The sequence below is a fragment of the Crocodylus siamensis genome, chromosome 3 (genome assembly GCF_052110815.1).
Source record: "Crocodylus siamensis isolate JL-2025a chromosome 3, ASM5211081v1, whole genome shotgun sequence".
NCBI lineage: Eukaryota > Metazoa > Chordata > Crocodylia > Crocodylidae > Crocodylus > Crocodylus siamensis.
The window spans coordinates 192524047-192539968 of record NC_143397.1 but is presented as its reverse complement, the minus strand read 5'-3'; the positions used below and the strand labels follow the sequence as shown (position 1 = coordinate 192539968).

General features: G+C 39.8%; 1 protein-coding gene across 2 annotated transcripts in view; it reads left to right on the top strand.

Moving 5' to 3' along the window:
• Positions 1 to 15922, top strand: part of TOX (thymocyte selection associated high mobility group box) — a 302827-nt gene that overhangs the window by 141011 nt on the left and 145894 nt on the right. For both annotated transcript variants that reach the window (XM_090040035.1, XM_090040036.1), the window contains exon 2: positions 9067 to 9132. In XM_090040035.1, coding sequence (XP_089896161.1) covers positions 9067 to 9132 — 66 coding nt within the window. The remainder of the gene's footprint in view (positions 1 to 9066; positions 9133 to 15922) is intronic.

The window sequence follows — 15922 nt, the reverse complement described above, 5'->3', positions numbered from 1 at the left end:
CCATAACAAGATCAATCTTTTTTTGAGGGATCATTCAATGATTTATGTCCAGATCTCATTTATACTTTAGTCTCATTTTGGCATCTCAGAACAGCCACGCATATCGCTCAATTTGTCATTAAATATACTCTAACAATGCCCACTCTTTAAAAAACAAACAAACAAACTACCTGCTGTTAAAGCTTTTTCAGGATTAGTGGGTTGGGATAATATAGGTTAAAAACAATATCTGCAAGCCCAAGATATTTAAAATATGAATAAATCTCTAGATGATTATAAATAATCTTTTATTCTATTTCATGTGATGGCTGCTTTGAAATAAAATGCACTGTAAAGTGCTAAACCTTTGTCTAGGTTAAAAGCTACGGTTTGAGTTTGGATTTCAATCTAATAATTCTTTTCCAGTCTTGAATGGAAGAGTTTTTTATTTATAATGCATGACTAAAGACATGGACGCAGAAGATCTGTAATGAATTTGGAGAAGACAAAATACCAGATTCAGATGCTTTTTGCATGTAAGCACATATTTTTGTACTTCAGCTGACTTTCCATTATCCCCAAAAGAACCAACCTGATCATATCCCCCACAGTTCATAAATCCAGGCTATTGCATTTAAGCTGACAGAACCTTCAAAATGCACATAAAAAGTGACCAAGTCCTCTACAAAATATGACCCAACCAGTAACATAATTGAGAGGGGTGACCACTGCAGAAGCCCTGGGCACTGCCTTTGTGGAGGGACATAAAAATAGCCACTGCTGCAGGGACAGATGATCACACTGCTGGAATTGGTACAGTGGCAGCCCATGTTGCCCTATGCATCTGTGGACCCAACTCTTTACAGTTATGTTTTAGAAAGTGAATAGAGTGAAGAAAGGATGAGGAATCTCATTATCTCCATTACTTTTGTGACAGTCTCCCCACTAAGATGTGGGGAGAAGTAAACATGCTAGTGGAAAGGGACAGGTTGCAACTAGATCTGAACAAGTTACAGGGGTGGGCGGATGAGAAACAGGATGGGTTTCAACACTGACAAGAGCAAGGTATTGCACCTGGGGAGGAAGAACCAGCAGCATACCTACAGGCTGGGGAACTCCCTTCTCATCGGTGCAGAGGCAGAAAAGGATCTTGGAGTCATTGATTCCAAGATGAACATGGGCCGCTAATGTGAGGACACAGTCAGGAAAGCTAACCGTACCTTGTCATGCATCCCCACAAGCAGGTCCAAGGTGGTGATCCTCCCCCTCTGTGCGACACTGGTCAGGCTGCAGTTGGAGTACTGCATCCAGTTCTGGGCGCCGCACTTCAGGAGGCATGTGGCCAGCATCGAGAGGGTCCAGTCACATGATCAGGGGGCAGCAAGGCAGGACCTACAAGGGGAGGCTATGGGACCTGAACCTGTTCAGCCTCCACAAGAAAAGGCTGAGGGGGATCTGGTGGCTGTCTATAAACTGGCCAAGAGGGACCAGCAGGCAATGGGAGAGTCCCTGTTCTCCTGAGCACTACCAGGAGTAACAAGGAATAATGGCCATAAGTTGACTGCGAGTAGATTCAGGCTAGATCTCAGCAGGTACTACTTCACAGTCAGGGCAGCTAGGAGCTGGAACCAGCTTCCAAGGGAAGTGGTGCTTGCTTCTACCCTGGGGGTCTTCAAAAGGAGGCTGGATAATCACCTTGCTGGGGTTGTTTGACCCCAGTACTCTTTCCTGCCCTTGGCAGGGGGTCAGACTTGATGATCTGCTCAGGTCCCTTCTGACCCTACAACTATGAAACAATCATTCTGTTTCCACCCACTACCTGTATTCTTGTTGTTGGCTTCATAACGTGGATAAATCTACATTATGTCTGATGGCAACATGTGTAGACCGAACCATGTTAACTTACATCTGGCAGATTAGTAAGAAAATGCAAACCCTGGGTACATCCCCAGGTTGGTAGCCTGTGTTTCATTGCTATGGTTATCCAAGGTAGCTACATTAAAATTAGTTTAAATATGTCTATGCATGCTACAGTTACACCTTTGATTGCAGTGTAGATGTATCCTTTATTTTCTCCTCCCTTCTTTTTGTTTCTAGTTCCTTGGAATTACGTGCACCTTCTCTCTTTCTCCACATTCCTCTGTAAAGCTAGCTTGGATGAAGCCTCCTTACATTGGTGCCCCCATGGAAAAGGTCTAGACAGTTACTCTTGCCCTGTGTTTGTTTTGTACAAGTTTGATAACAATGAATTTGGCACATGCTTAATGTTGTGTTTTCTAGTCAGAAAACTGACATGTGCATTTAAGGCCCAGTATAAATAATGAATAATAATAGGACTTAGGCAGGATCTTGTTTCTTCATACTCATTATTAAAAAATAGCCTTAGGACTTTAGGCAGTAGTAGGACTTTCCAGATGACTCTCATTGGTGTTATTTTCTTATCAGTTATACCCAATTAATGCACAGGTGTGATTGTGATCCTAACTTGGGTATCTAAATCCATATCATAGCAACAGTCAGATAATTTACATGCAGTATTTTGCTAAATATGTGTTTAGAAAGGGGCTGCTGTCTTGTGATTATCCTCTCTTTTTTACTATTGAGGAGGATGTTATATGGATGTTTTATTTATGATAATTTACATAAAAATGGATTTGCTTAAGAATTTACTAACAATAGCTCCCTAATGCATGTCTTTTCATATTGGACTACAGCAGTGTTCTTAGTTTGCTCACATCCAAATTTCTCATGGAGTTCCACTTTAATATGACAAGAAATGTTGTCAGTAATTGTTACTATCATGCATAAGAATATTGTCTTTGCATTCACTTTTAATAAATTAAAATTATAGCTTTTGATATCTGTCCTTAATGATCCCAAAAGAATTTGGAGCTTTAGATGAAATGTCATGCAGTAAATATACATCACACATAAGTAGCCTAAAAATTGATTTAGTTAACTGCCTTTATTTGTTTTTTATCTGTTATGTTTAAATGAATCATCCTGACTCTGAATGGTATGTGTGTGTCTTCACAGTCTGCATGTTTGTAATAAAACCACAGCAGTCAAACAGCGAGTGGAAGGAGGTGGAGAAGTTAAGGAAAGGTTCTTGTAAACTCAGTATGATATATAGAATAAGACAATTTTGAAGGCTGTGGGGTCTCGCTGGAACAAAGGTCTTGTAGTTTAAAGGGTCTTTGGGTCAGATTGTAGTTGATCTGTCAACTCACTGTGTGACCTTGGACAAGTCATTTGACCTCCTGTTGCCTAAGTCAATCCATTTGTAAAGCTAGAGAAAAGATGACATTGTCTGGGTTAAGCTATCTTAAGGAAAGATATGTACAAGCCTGCATGTGCTTTCATGCAGATGAGATGCCTATGAGTGATAAAGAAGCATATGAAAAATGGTGAGCTGCATATATATGGCAAAAGTATACATTGTGTGGGGCTCTGTGTACTACATGGCATATTATACATAGATCTAACAGATAGCAGGCCAGCTACTGATAAAAAGGATTAATATACACTCTCTCTCTTTCTCTCTCTCTCAAACTCTAACTTTGATTTTCTGTTGCTTATACCTTTAAGTATTCAAGTAGTTATTGAGCACTTGTGAGAAATGTTCACAAGTACTCATCTGAATACTAATCTGAAAATTTATCTGAGTAGGAAAACTATGGTCTTCATAGTTGTGATTTCTGAATTGTCCTGTAACTTCATAGTTGCTCATAGGGCAGCCTGGTCCATTAGCTCATGTTATTTGACCTCCTGTGTCATTTACAAGTAGAGGTTTACCACAAAGACTTTGTTAGGCTAATGCATTTAGAAGACAAGAGACTGAAATGTGTGCCACCAGCCAGGGAACAGGAAAAACTAAGACGCCACCAGTCTTCACAATTCTTGCAATGGCAAGAAATTGATTGCATGAGATATGCCCATATGATCCTAGAAGAACCCCATGGTGCAGAAAGTCAAAATTCCCTGGATCCTTGGCAATCTGACCTGGGGGAAATTGCTTTCTGACCACAGATCTGCTTCTGAGTATGCACTCAAGCTTGTGTGCCAGATACGTTGTTACACACTTAAGATTTTCTTCACAAGATCAGAGCAATGGCTTACCCTATCAGTGTCCCATATCCAGATATAGCTGTTTTGTAATGTTTCAGGGAAGATGGAATAAAACTTAGAATACATTTAGACAGTTGTACATCTTGGAAACAGAATATTTTTATTCTTACAGGTAAGACCATCCTAAGGGAAAATGGTGCTCTGGGTGTACTTGTATTTTGGTGCTTCCCCAAGTCAGCAGCTCTCCTGCAGGCACAGGAGGGACAGGGCACAGTCTAACAAGGAGGAGGAGCAACATGGTATGTGAGCAGTGTCACAGGTGTGACCTATGCTGCAGTCAGCAAGAACTCAGGCCCCCAAAATGCCATCTCTTAGGATTAGACAGCTTGACCCTCAGTGTGTCCCGCTCACTAAAACAGACTCACCTCTTTCCTGCCACACCTTGTTCCTGTATACCAATAGGAGGGTTCCTGGTTGTTGGTAGGAGTCTTGCTCTGGTCACACACAAGGGTGCTTTATGGGGCTCCACCTCCCTTCACATCACTTCCACATACCAACTGAATAGGATGATGTTTGTCCCACTCCTTTCTTGCAAAGAGAAACAACCACAGTGTTGGCTCACTTGTTATTATTAATAGGATCTCTGAGTGAATGTCATCAACCTGGACCAATGTTCAGCCTATCGAAGTTTCCGCCTACTTAATCAGTCAACGATAAATAAACAATGATCAGGGAAATCAAAATTGTGTGCAGTTCGTTGCTCATTAAGGAAATCAGTCCGTACAATTAATACCACTAGGCAATCACATAACCGAAAGTCGAAAATCAAAATCCATCCAAAATTCCTTAATCTGTAAGAAAAGTAAACTGCCTAATTAATTCTACCAGATGATCCAATAACAATAATTAATGAAATCAAAAACTGTCCATAATCCATTGATCATTAAGGAAATCAATTTAGTCCAATTAATTTAATTAAATCATCAAGATCCCCTCAAGTTCTTAAGGCTAGATCTGTTTATATGCTAAATTTCTTGCTTTCCAAAAATGGTGCAACTTGCAGCACCTAATTCTTTCTTGGGAATCAGCTGTTCTCCAGTCATTTGACTTAATGCATTAAGTACCCACTCACTTCATCCTGCTCCAGTCAGGAATGACGAAGCCAGCTCAGTGAAAGTGACACAGGGCTTTCTCTCCTGACTGCTTTGCCTGGGTCTCAGGTACCTGTTGCCAAGTGTTCTCCAAACACCCAGGCCACAGAGATTCTCCCCTCACCAACACCACCGGCATCTGTTTCACTCTCACAGCTGCGCAGCTCCATGCTCACTCTTCCTGTCCCCCTCTCCGCTCTCTCTGTCTATACTAGACATCCAGTTATACACCTGGCTGCAAGGCGTTTACCAATGCAGAGAGGGCAGGAGCTTACAAATTGAGTCTCCTGCCTTTCTTGCCACTCTGCTGCTGCTACCATTCCTGCAAGGATGCCGGAGAACTCTGTAATCCTTACTGGGTTTATGTGCTTTGCCCGAGTACCTGGAAAGAGATTTCTAAGGGCCTCTGCTCCTAGGTTCCCCTTTGACAAATATCCCCTGCTTCCACAGGGAGCAAGGTGGGTAGACTGGAGCAGGCATCACCCTGTTTGCATGTGCCCGGCCCAGGTCATTCTGAGTAGCGGCTAGAAGTGGGCTGAACTGGGCACAGCTCCTCCTGCCCCGGGGTAGGGATTGGCCATGGAGAGGTGAGAGGAGAGCGTGGCTGTGTGTGTGAGCTAATCACATGTGTTTGTGTGGTGCCCCCCTGACGAGAGTGCTCTGGGTGGTCACCCAAGTCACCCACCCATAAGGTCAAACCTACTTACAGATAAGTTAGCTGAAACCCTAATTTGAGTATTATAATCTTCTTAATAAGAAGCTGAATGTCTTAACAAAAACTGGAGCGTATTGAAAGCAGTGCAGGCCCTTTTCCCCAAAACCAGTGGGAGAAGAGCATGAAGCATGAGACTTAGATGAATCATAGGTTCCACAGCCAGAAGAGACCACCATAACTATCCATCTAATTCTACACATATAGGCTATAGAATTTCTCCCAGGGCTATAAAGAATGTCTGCTTAAAAGGATACTTAGTCTCATTTTAAGGACTCCAAGCAGCGGAGACTATCACCTCCTTTGGTAAACTGTTCTGATGTTTAATTACTCTCACAGTGAGGAAATTGCATCTTATTTCAAGATTGATTTTCTTCTAACTTCAGCTTCCAGCCACTGGACTTTTGTTATGTCCTTGTCAGAAAGGTTGAAAAGACCCCTGCTATCAGTACCTTTTCTGTATATAAGGATCAAAAAGTTACTTTTTAACTTTCTTCTCAACAAATTAAATAAGTAGAGCTCTTAAAGTTTTATGTTGTAAATCTTGTTTGTCCAGGCCCTGGACCATTTCTGCGCCCCTCTACTTTAAAAGTTTTCATCCATTTAGTTAAATAGAAGAAGCAATACATTGTTACTTTGACCAACTCCACCCTGATTATTTATTGGTTTAAATTAGGTTAAGTATTGCCTGAAATATTGTGTCCAAACTATACTTTGAATACTAATGTATTCGTGGGATTAAAAATTGGCTTGTGAAAAATGAATGTATAGAAAACTTAGCATGAGTATTATTTGTAGCGACCAATTCATAGGGCTCTAACGTGCTTGGTATATAAGAAGGCAGGGCAGGTTGGCTTCTTATAAACTAATTTGTTTAGGCAAGTATGAGCTTCCATAGGCTCTGATGAGGTAGGTCATAGCCTATGAAAGCTCATGCCTCTCTGAATGAGTTAGTCTGTAATGTGATTGGGGTAGTTAGCCATGGTAGTCTGAAGTCAGGCAAAAGGCAGGTTAGAGATTAAATCTGATTTAAATGAAGTCATCTACACAAGACCTGACTAATTAGCTCCACATTAAAACATCACTGTCTACATGCATGGTGCTATTAGGACTGAGTACTGTCCTGTAGTTGAGATATTTACTTCACTGTAATGCATGTGTAGATGCTGACAGGGCTTACTGGGGCACAAGGGTGCTTTAGTGTGGGGGCTGCCTGCAGACTAGGCCCATATTGAAGCACTTTTGTTTCCTAGCCAGCCCCTCTGCAGCACATTGAGCTAGGTTGGAGCAGACCCAGGATGACAGGCTTACCCCCAGGGCCAGAGACGACCCTAGCACGGTGTGGGGCCCAGGGCATATCAGCCTGTGTGGGGCCTCGCCCCGGACTCAAGGAAACTGGAGGTGGATTCAGCAGCTGGGGGAGGGTGGGTGCCAAGCAGCCAGACATGAAGCCAGCAGCAGCACAGAGTTACCGTGCCACTCCACAGGGCCCCCCAAAGCATGGGACCTGTGGCAGTCACCCCAATCCCCCCGACCACGGACAGCCCTGCCTGGGGCCACCTGCCAGCCAGGGCTGTTCTGCCCCAGCTTAATGTGTCACAGTCCTGGCTGTACATGCAAATGCAAATGTGGCACATAGAAACAATAAACTCTGGCATGAATTGTACCAGAGTTTATTCACCCATATTAACAGCATCTATACATGTGCTGTGTGAGATGCAGCTCTACCCTGTTTTAGTCTATAAGCTGCCACCTTGCCCTTCCTTCTGCCTAGCATCAGACTAACATGGATTATTACCTCTATCTATTCTTGAAATATTTTATACTTATTGTGGCATTTGTATGCAGCACCATAACTTTACACGTCCTTTAAGACTACGTTGTGGAGAATACAGTTCTCTCCTCTGGTGGATATAATAAATATTACAGGTATGATTTTAAAGAATGTGTAGTTTTGGCGTACTCCTGCTCCTATGGATGTCAACGTACATTTTACTACAGATTTCTCTGGGAACACAGCTCAAAGCTGAACACTTTTAAAAATTCCGCCACTCGTTGCTTGCTACATCATCAAAAATAATGGCCTGCTTCCAAAATGTGTCACTTGGAGTATTCTCAGAAGGGGTCAGGTGAAAGTTATTTTAAACAGCCCTGCTAACAGCTGGAAATTCTCAGTTGATGATTGGGAGATGGGGATTCCTGCTGCTGTTCACTTCTATTTCAAAAGCTTGGAAAGGTTTTCCCTACCTCTTGATTGCATACTAGGACTATAGTTACCACATTGCAAACTTGACACTGACATTTGAACAAGTCTGAGGAGAGTTCTATGGGCACAGTTTCCAGATAACACAGCTCAAAGAAAATAGTGGTTGCATGATTCTTTGTGATGATACGTGCCCAGGCTTTCATTCCGACAGTGTCACTCCATCTGGATGTTCGTGTTCTGATCTTCTCTTCTGCATGTTGATTTTGTAAATGCATTTTTAAAGACAAAAAAAAAATCTTGCACAACATTTTCAAAAATTCTACTTAACACTTACTGAAAAGCAATTTCACTATTATAATTGCTCATATTCATTTTGTTTATACAACAAGCAAAATATCCTTTAACATCCCACAGTTTTGAAAATGCTGTATTTCATGGGTTCGAATGCCTGACGTTTGTCTGTGAATCTTTTTCTTAATTTCTGTTTTGAGGACATTTCACTAATGTGGGTTTTAATTTGTTTTGAAATTCAACACTTGTTTGTTATGAAAAGCTAAAGTTGGAATCCGTTAAGATGCATTTTAGTACATTTTCCATTCTCATCTTCCTCTTGTCAGAAACTGTGCAATTCACTTAGTATTTCATTACAACCAACAGCAATATGTATATATGGTGCACAGAATGAGCCATTTTGTTTTAAAACAGATTGTAGATGAAAGGAAACCATTCATTTCTTGCTTGCTTGCTGTAATTACTAGAGCACTAATTACTCCAAATCACTGACATCCAGGGTCAATAAGGATGACAACGGGAACATCAAAGACAAGATGCGCATATGCAATTACAAGTCTTCCAAAGCAGGCTGTAATATTATTTTATGGCTACTGTTTTTCAGTTGATACTGAAGAATATTCAAGATTGCTGAATGTTTACTATTATTTCATTCACAGTTTGACGGTGAGAACATGTATATGAGTATGACAGAGCCAAGCCAGGACTATGTGCCAGCCAGCCAGGTGGGTTAATTAATCTTCTCTGCCTTGTTTCAAATTGTAATTAAACAAATTCAAAGAGTTGCATTGCAAATGAGTGGCACGATCAGTAACTGCTGCAATCAGGAATAATCATAATTTATAAACAAAGCATTTAAGCCTTGTTTCCAGTTAATGAGATAGAGCTGATAAAACATCAGAGTTGGCATTTGTTGAAAGATACTACCTTGTTTCCTCTCCAGAATGCAAGCAGCTGTTTTGCCAGCATGATCTTTCCTAAACAGTTGTTTTACCTTCAGGAAATAAAGTCTTTACAGGTGCAGGTTATTTATTTATCTGACTGCAGAGAAGTTAATCATTATAAGCTACGCGTGTCACAAATAGCTTTAATTATCACTCTTAGGTCAGTTGTAGTTGAAAAATTGCATTTTTTACAAAAATCATATGGCTGAGCACCATTGCCAGCGTTTTACCATTAGTGTTAGAGTAATGATTCTCTCGAAGTCTGCTGCTGCTACTTGCAGTCCAAAAGGTTTAAAACAAGGGTTCTTCATATAGATTTTTTGAGTTCTTATCATAGTTCATAGGAAACATTTTTACATAACCAAGACCATTTAAAAGGTAGTTTATAACCATATCTTGAAATACTTTATCCTAATTACTGGAATTTTAAATTGTTAAGTGTTTCTAGAAACTGGGGTATTTTCAATGTTTGCTTGCTTGCTTGCTTGTGTAACTCAACCAGCACTGTCTATGTCACTGTATCAGTCTGTTGACACAGAAGCCTGACATACATTACAATAAGAACAGTAGAAAGTGCATGCTGGAGGTTTAGTTTTAAGCATGTCAATAACATGGATATATCATGTAAACTTCTGTATTGTTATATTTTAATTGTTTATTTTTGTCAAGGCCTTGACCAACTTGGGCAGATGCCTTTGCGGGCAAAGAGGATCAATTTGCTAATGAACTGTTCAACTTTGTTAGTTTTCAACAAGCTAAATATATTGGGTAGGAGAGGAAACTAATTTGCTGTATGGACCACTAGACATCATCCAGTCAGGATAGCCTTAATTAATAGTAAGCATAATTAGGAAAAAGCTTAATAAAAATCATGCCTTGTACTTTATTACATTTTGTGAAGGTGCTTAGTGTTTAGAACTAATATAGTTCATTTGGGCTGTTGAGTCTCTTCATCATTTAATTGGCAAATTGTTAAATTTGGCAGGATGTCAATTAGTTAACTGGCCAGCAATCAACTGATTACCTTCCTTTGAGCAAGGGGTGTGTACATCCATATATTGAGGGAGAACTTAACTTCTGATTCTGCTGGCTGACTTTTCACATATTTTAGTTATCTCTTCCATGTTAGAGTCAGAGGAATAGATCATTGGAATTACCATGAGGAATCAGACTGGTGGTCTCTCTTTTCCAGTGTCCCATCAGTGGTAGTGTCCAGTCTGATATACCTCAGCTTGACAGGAATTATGAGTCACAGTAAAGATTTCTTAGTAGGTGAGAACTTAGTTTTTGTACCTCTTTGTTGCCTGTAGATGAGCTATCACGTGTAATTTAGGAATGAACAGTCTTGAAAATCAACAATACACTTAGAGCTAAATGTCCTTATAGAATGGTAGATAGCCACACTTACCTACTCAAATTTAATTTTAATATTCATTCTCTTTCTTTCATTTGAATCTATGTGTTAACTGGGCTATATCAGCTTGTTCAGTCAAAAAAGCCATCTTTTAAAAAGTGAATGGTCCTACCACATCATTTCCCTATTTTCAGCTGAAGTTACTATAAGAATGCCTTTGGACATTGTGTGTTGCATTTAGGATTCTTGTGTGTTTGAACTCATTCAGCTAACAACCCTCCAAGATCCAGAGGTAGTTTTGAATAGAGATGTTTGATTAAAAAAAGAAAAATTGTATTATTAATTTTTCTCTAACCATTAATCCAAAAACTGTACTGACAAGTTTAGTATTACTATTAGATTAAAGCAAGCTAGTATAATCTCATTTATGCCTAAAGGCTTTTGAAGTTCAAGGGCTAATTGAATTTGTTTGAAACAGTAGAAATACAAACTCTGTGAATGATTGCTGTTATAAAGCAGCTGCTACCTTTTGGAGAATCATTACATCTGTCTTAAACAGTTTTTTGAATAAAAAATTGCAAATTCACATTATACATAAGAATCACTTTTTGTTGTTATATGCATCTGTATATAATTTAGTGAATTTAAGCTCCATAATAAACAAAGATAACATTGCTAGTTTTAATATTTCGTTCTTCTTTTACATGTTCTAAAGCCCAATTCCTGAAAAGTGTTTATATCTTAAAGACCATTTCATTATAAAATAGCATTGAAACCAACTGTGTTAAGTGTAAATGATTTTTGTCTTCCAAGGAAAAAATCTTTCAAAAATAACATTGACATCATCTTTGAATTTTGGGCATTCTGGGCAGCAACTAAATAATTACCTTTACATAATTTAACTTTAGTCTCTAAAATTTCTTGAAATGAAGGAACTCAAGAAATTTAAAATCTTCAAAATATTACAAATTGCAGAATCAGATAAGTTGGGACATAAAAATGTGACTAACAGTCTTAGAAACCTGAACGTACCACTTCTGGTTTTTTGTTGTCTGTCTGTTTGTCTTGTTACTGGGATGTGTTCCTATTCAGGGAAACATCACCTTGTATTATTTTAATGGTTTTTAATCAAATTATCCCCTCTAGGCTAACATAAATAAAAACTTGGCTGTCAAACAGGAAAAATATAGTTTTGTTCCTTTTTCTGCATAACATCAAACATCTGCATAGCTTGGTAATCCAAGACAACTTGCCTCACAGCATCACTCAACAATTATCATTTCTGTTCAATTTTCAAATCAGTACACGCTTTGGGACTTGTAGACTAAGTTGCTAAGTAGCAACATATGGCTCACTACTGTTCTTGTGATGTTGCTGCAAGCAAACAGCATAATTCTATACTTGAAATGATTTTTACAGAAAGCCAGAGTTGGCACAGAGCCATAAATGTAAGTATACTGTAAAACTTAATGATATTCTTTTAGACTGTCCCAAAAGGCTGTTTGGCACTGCTGTCTCTGTATATTTTACATAGACACGTGAATACTATATTTTTGGCTATCATATTTTAAGTATAGGAATGTACATTGCAGGTAACTCCTAAATAAATTATACCACCAATACTAAAAAAAAAAAAAATAGACAATAAAACTATATGATATTTCACTACTAATTTAATCTCAAACTAAAAATATTTACCATTTTTAAATAAAAATATTCCTACTGCCCTGCATTTCAGATTCACCTTATTATATTGTGTTTTTTTTCCTACAGATATTAGAATCATTGAGATGCATTGTTCTTCATGTAATTCCTCCTCATACAATTTGTGGGGCATGTTCAGTGCAATTTAAAATTGCATAGCTTATTTTAAATTTAGTTTTAGACAAAATACAGAGTATAATCAAAGCTGTATGCTCAGAACATTCATAATGCTTGTGGCCTGCCTTGGGCAGCTCTTGCCTCCTCTCCTGTTGCAAAATGTGCAATTTGAGGCTTCTGTAACATCTGCAGCCCCAATGGTTAGAAAAAAGAACAGAAAATCCAGGGAGGAATATTTGGCTGAACTGGAATATCATTTTTTTCCCCCCCTCCCAACCTATTCCACTGCTTACACTGACAAAGTTTGAGTAGACCCCTTTCACTCTATATACTAACTCTGAATCCAGTGAAAAGTGCTTAGTCTTGTACAGTCGGCCTAACATAGCCTAAGATACAATGGAGACAAGACCCTTAGGTATAGTAAATAGATTGATCATGCTGTTATGTTTAAACACTGTTCCTTTCATATGTGCTTGATCACTTATCCCTTACTACTTGTTTTTCTTCCTGTTGTACTCTAATCTCCCAGTAAAGACTGCTAGTGACTCTTATTTCCTAGCAATTTACATCTTGTATATCCAACTTACCTTCCTTTGTTCAAGTAGTTATGGCTGCAGGAACCCACTTGGGGTCCCATGTTCATTGTTCTTGGGCAGCAGAGAACTAGAATGTCCATTGTTCTCCACATGAAGTAACATGGGTTAGATCCTCGAAAGAACTTAAGGGCCACCATATGGCCCCTAGAGGTGAATCCACAGTCCTGAGTTATGTGCCTCGTCTCCCATGAGGAGATTTAAGCATCTCATAATGGGATTTCCAAATTTGAGTATACTGAGCATAGAACCGTCTAAACTGTGGGCATTTATAGACATGCTCCGGGAGGCAGGAGGGTGGTGCTTAAATTAGCGCAGCTCCGAGAGCCTCATTATTTAAAGGGCCCAGAGCATCACATGTATCGGCATCCATGTGCTGAAAAATGGTGGCGGGGTGCTTTGAACTAAGGCTCATTGAACAAGGTTTAATTTAAAGCGCCTGCCTCCATTTTTTTAGCATGGGGATACTGATGCATGTGGTGCTGGAGTCTGCTGGAGCACAGTAATTACCATGCTCCAGCAGACTTGATTAATTGAGTCTGCACCAAAGTGCTGTAATCACAGCGTGTCAGAGTAGCCTCCGTGAATGTGTATAGGAGCCTTATCTGGATAGGAATGCTAAAGACAAGGCCTTCTCCTGGAGTTAGATAACTGAGCCTTTCCTTTCAAAAACCAAGCAGGCTCTATCCTTGTCTTTCAAAACATAGGAAGGATGTACTTTTCCCACCTTTTAGCTAGTCTCTCAGGAGTTACCACATTCATCCTGGATGTGTGAGGCCTGCTTTCAGTTCTCTCCCTGTGTTTGAATCCACTCAAGTTATCTCCCAGTTTCTCATAGAGGGTCCTCCTTACCAATTTCTGGTTTATTCTGGTGATGGGATCAAGGGATGCACTGCTAGTCCCACCTGTGAACATGGTTCTACTTTGCATGGAATAATTCAATAATTGTTGGATAAGAGAGAGAGAATATGACCAGCTTAGTGGTTTAGGCACTCACTGGGAGAAGGACCTAAGTGCTAATCCCTTTTCCAATAACTGTATAAAATGTCTGTTTTATTCAGTGACCATTAAATATAAAATAAATTAAGAGTCCTCTCAGAAGAGACTGGTACACAAGTTTTCCTCTTCCCACATAAGTGTCCAAATGACTAGTGAAAGTAATTTATTTTCTCCCTTTCATTTTTGCATGTAAAGTGCAACAGTGTCAACAGGAGGGTGTGAAAATAATTTATATCCCAGTAGGTGGGGTAGTCTCTTGGCAGGTGGGAGTTGGTGGTTTGACTCTCCTTTGGGAAGAGAAGGGAATTGAACTTGTGACTTGCACATCCTGGATGAGATCTCACTAAATAAGTGTTGTATAAATGGCACACAGGAATACTACTATCTCCCCACCCCTTCATTCAGTACAGAGCCTGACTTGATAGGCTATATTCCTACACCCATTAGATATATTCCTACACCAACATGCTCAGCCTAACAAAAGGGTGCTTATGCCTGAAAGCTTGCTACGAAGAATTTTTCCAATGATTTGAGTTGGTCTAATAAAAAATATTGGATTTACCCAAAGAACCTTGTCTGCCTACACCCAACAGAGGCTGAAGTGTGCCTAGTTCATGGCTTCTGATAAGGCTTAACAGCAAACTTGGCAGTATCAGGATTTGGATGATTATGTACATGCCCAGAAACAGGACTGTAAGCATTTAGAGAGAAAAACTGATGGATCTAAAGGCTTCAGGTGCCCCTGGAGTTAGGTGGTGCATGAGTGAGTTTTGAGGAACTTAATTGTGAACTTAGGTGTTTAAAGTGAGCATTAGGTGGAATGCAGGTTTGTAAGGGTTTTGTTATATGGTAATTTTTGGAGCTCCTGGGGCTCTTAACCCCTGGACTGTTCACACATTAACACCTATAACTGGTTTTAGGCAGACAAGGTTCTTTGGGTGAATCTGATATCTTTTATTAGACCAACTTAAATAGTTGGAAAACAATTAATAAGCAAGCTTTCGGGTTCAAAAACCCTTCGTCAGGCTAAGGAAGTTTCAGCAGTTGGTGCATGCTCTTCCTGAATGGAATGAAAAGTAAAGAAGCCAGAGGCTGGTCTGGTATGCATATAAGACAGGTAGTCAGTGAAAATGTAGATTGAGGAGTCAGTGGATGAGAGACAGGCAGGGGGGTGGGGAGAGAGAAGGGGGATGAAAAGTGGAGCGATACCTAGGGAGTCAGATGTCAGGCAGGTTATAATGTGTCATAAATCCAATGTCTATATTTAGTCCATGATTTTTAGTATCCAGGAGGTTGATGAAGTGGAGTTCATAGGATCATTCATAGGATCCTCAAAGGAAACTTACAAAACACTTCCCAGAGACGAGCCTATGAACTCCACTTCATCAACCTCCTGGATACTAAAAATCATGGACTAAATATAGACATTGGATTTATGACACATTATAACCTGCCTGACATCTGACTCCCTAGGTATCGCTCCACTTTTCATCCCCCTTCTCTCTCTCGGCCCCCAACCACCTGTCTCTCACCTATTGACTCCTCAATATACATTTTCACTGACTACCTGTCTTGTATATGTACCAGACCAGACTCTGACTTCTTTATTTTTCATTCCGTCCAGGAAGAGCATGCACCAACTGCTGAAACTTCCTTAGCCTGACGAAGGGTTTTTGAACCCGAAAGCTTGCTTATTAATTGTTTTCCAACTATTTAAGTTGGTCTAATAAAAGGTAACAGATTCAAGCAAAGAACTTTGTCTGCCTATGTCCTTAGACCAACACGGCCTACAACCTACGCCCCT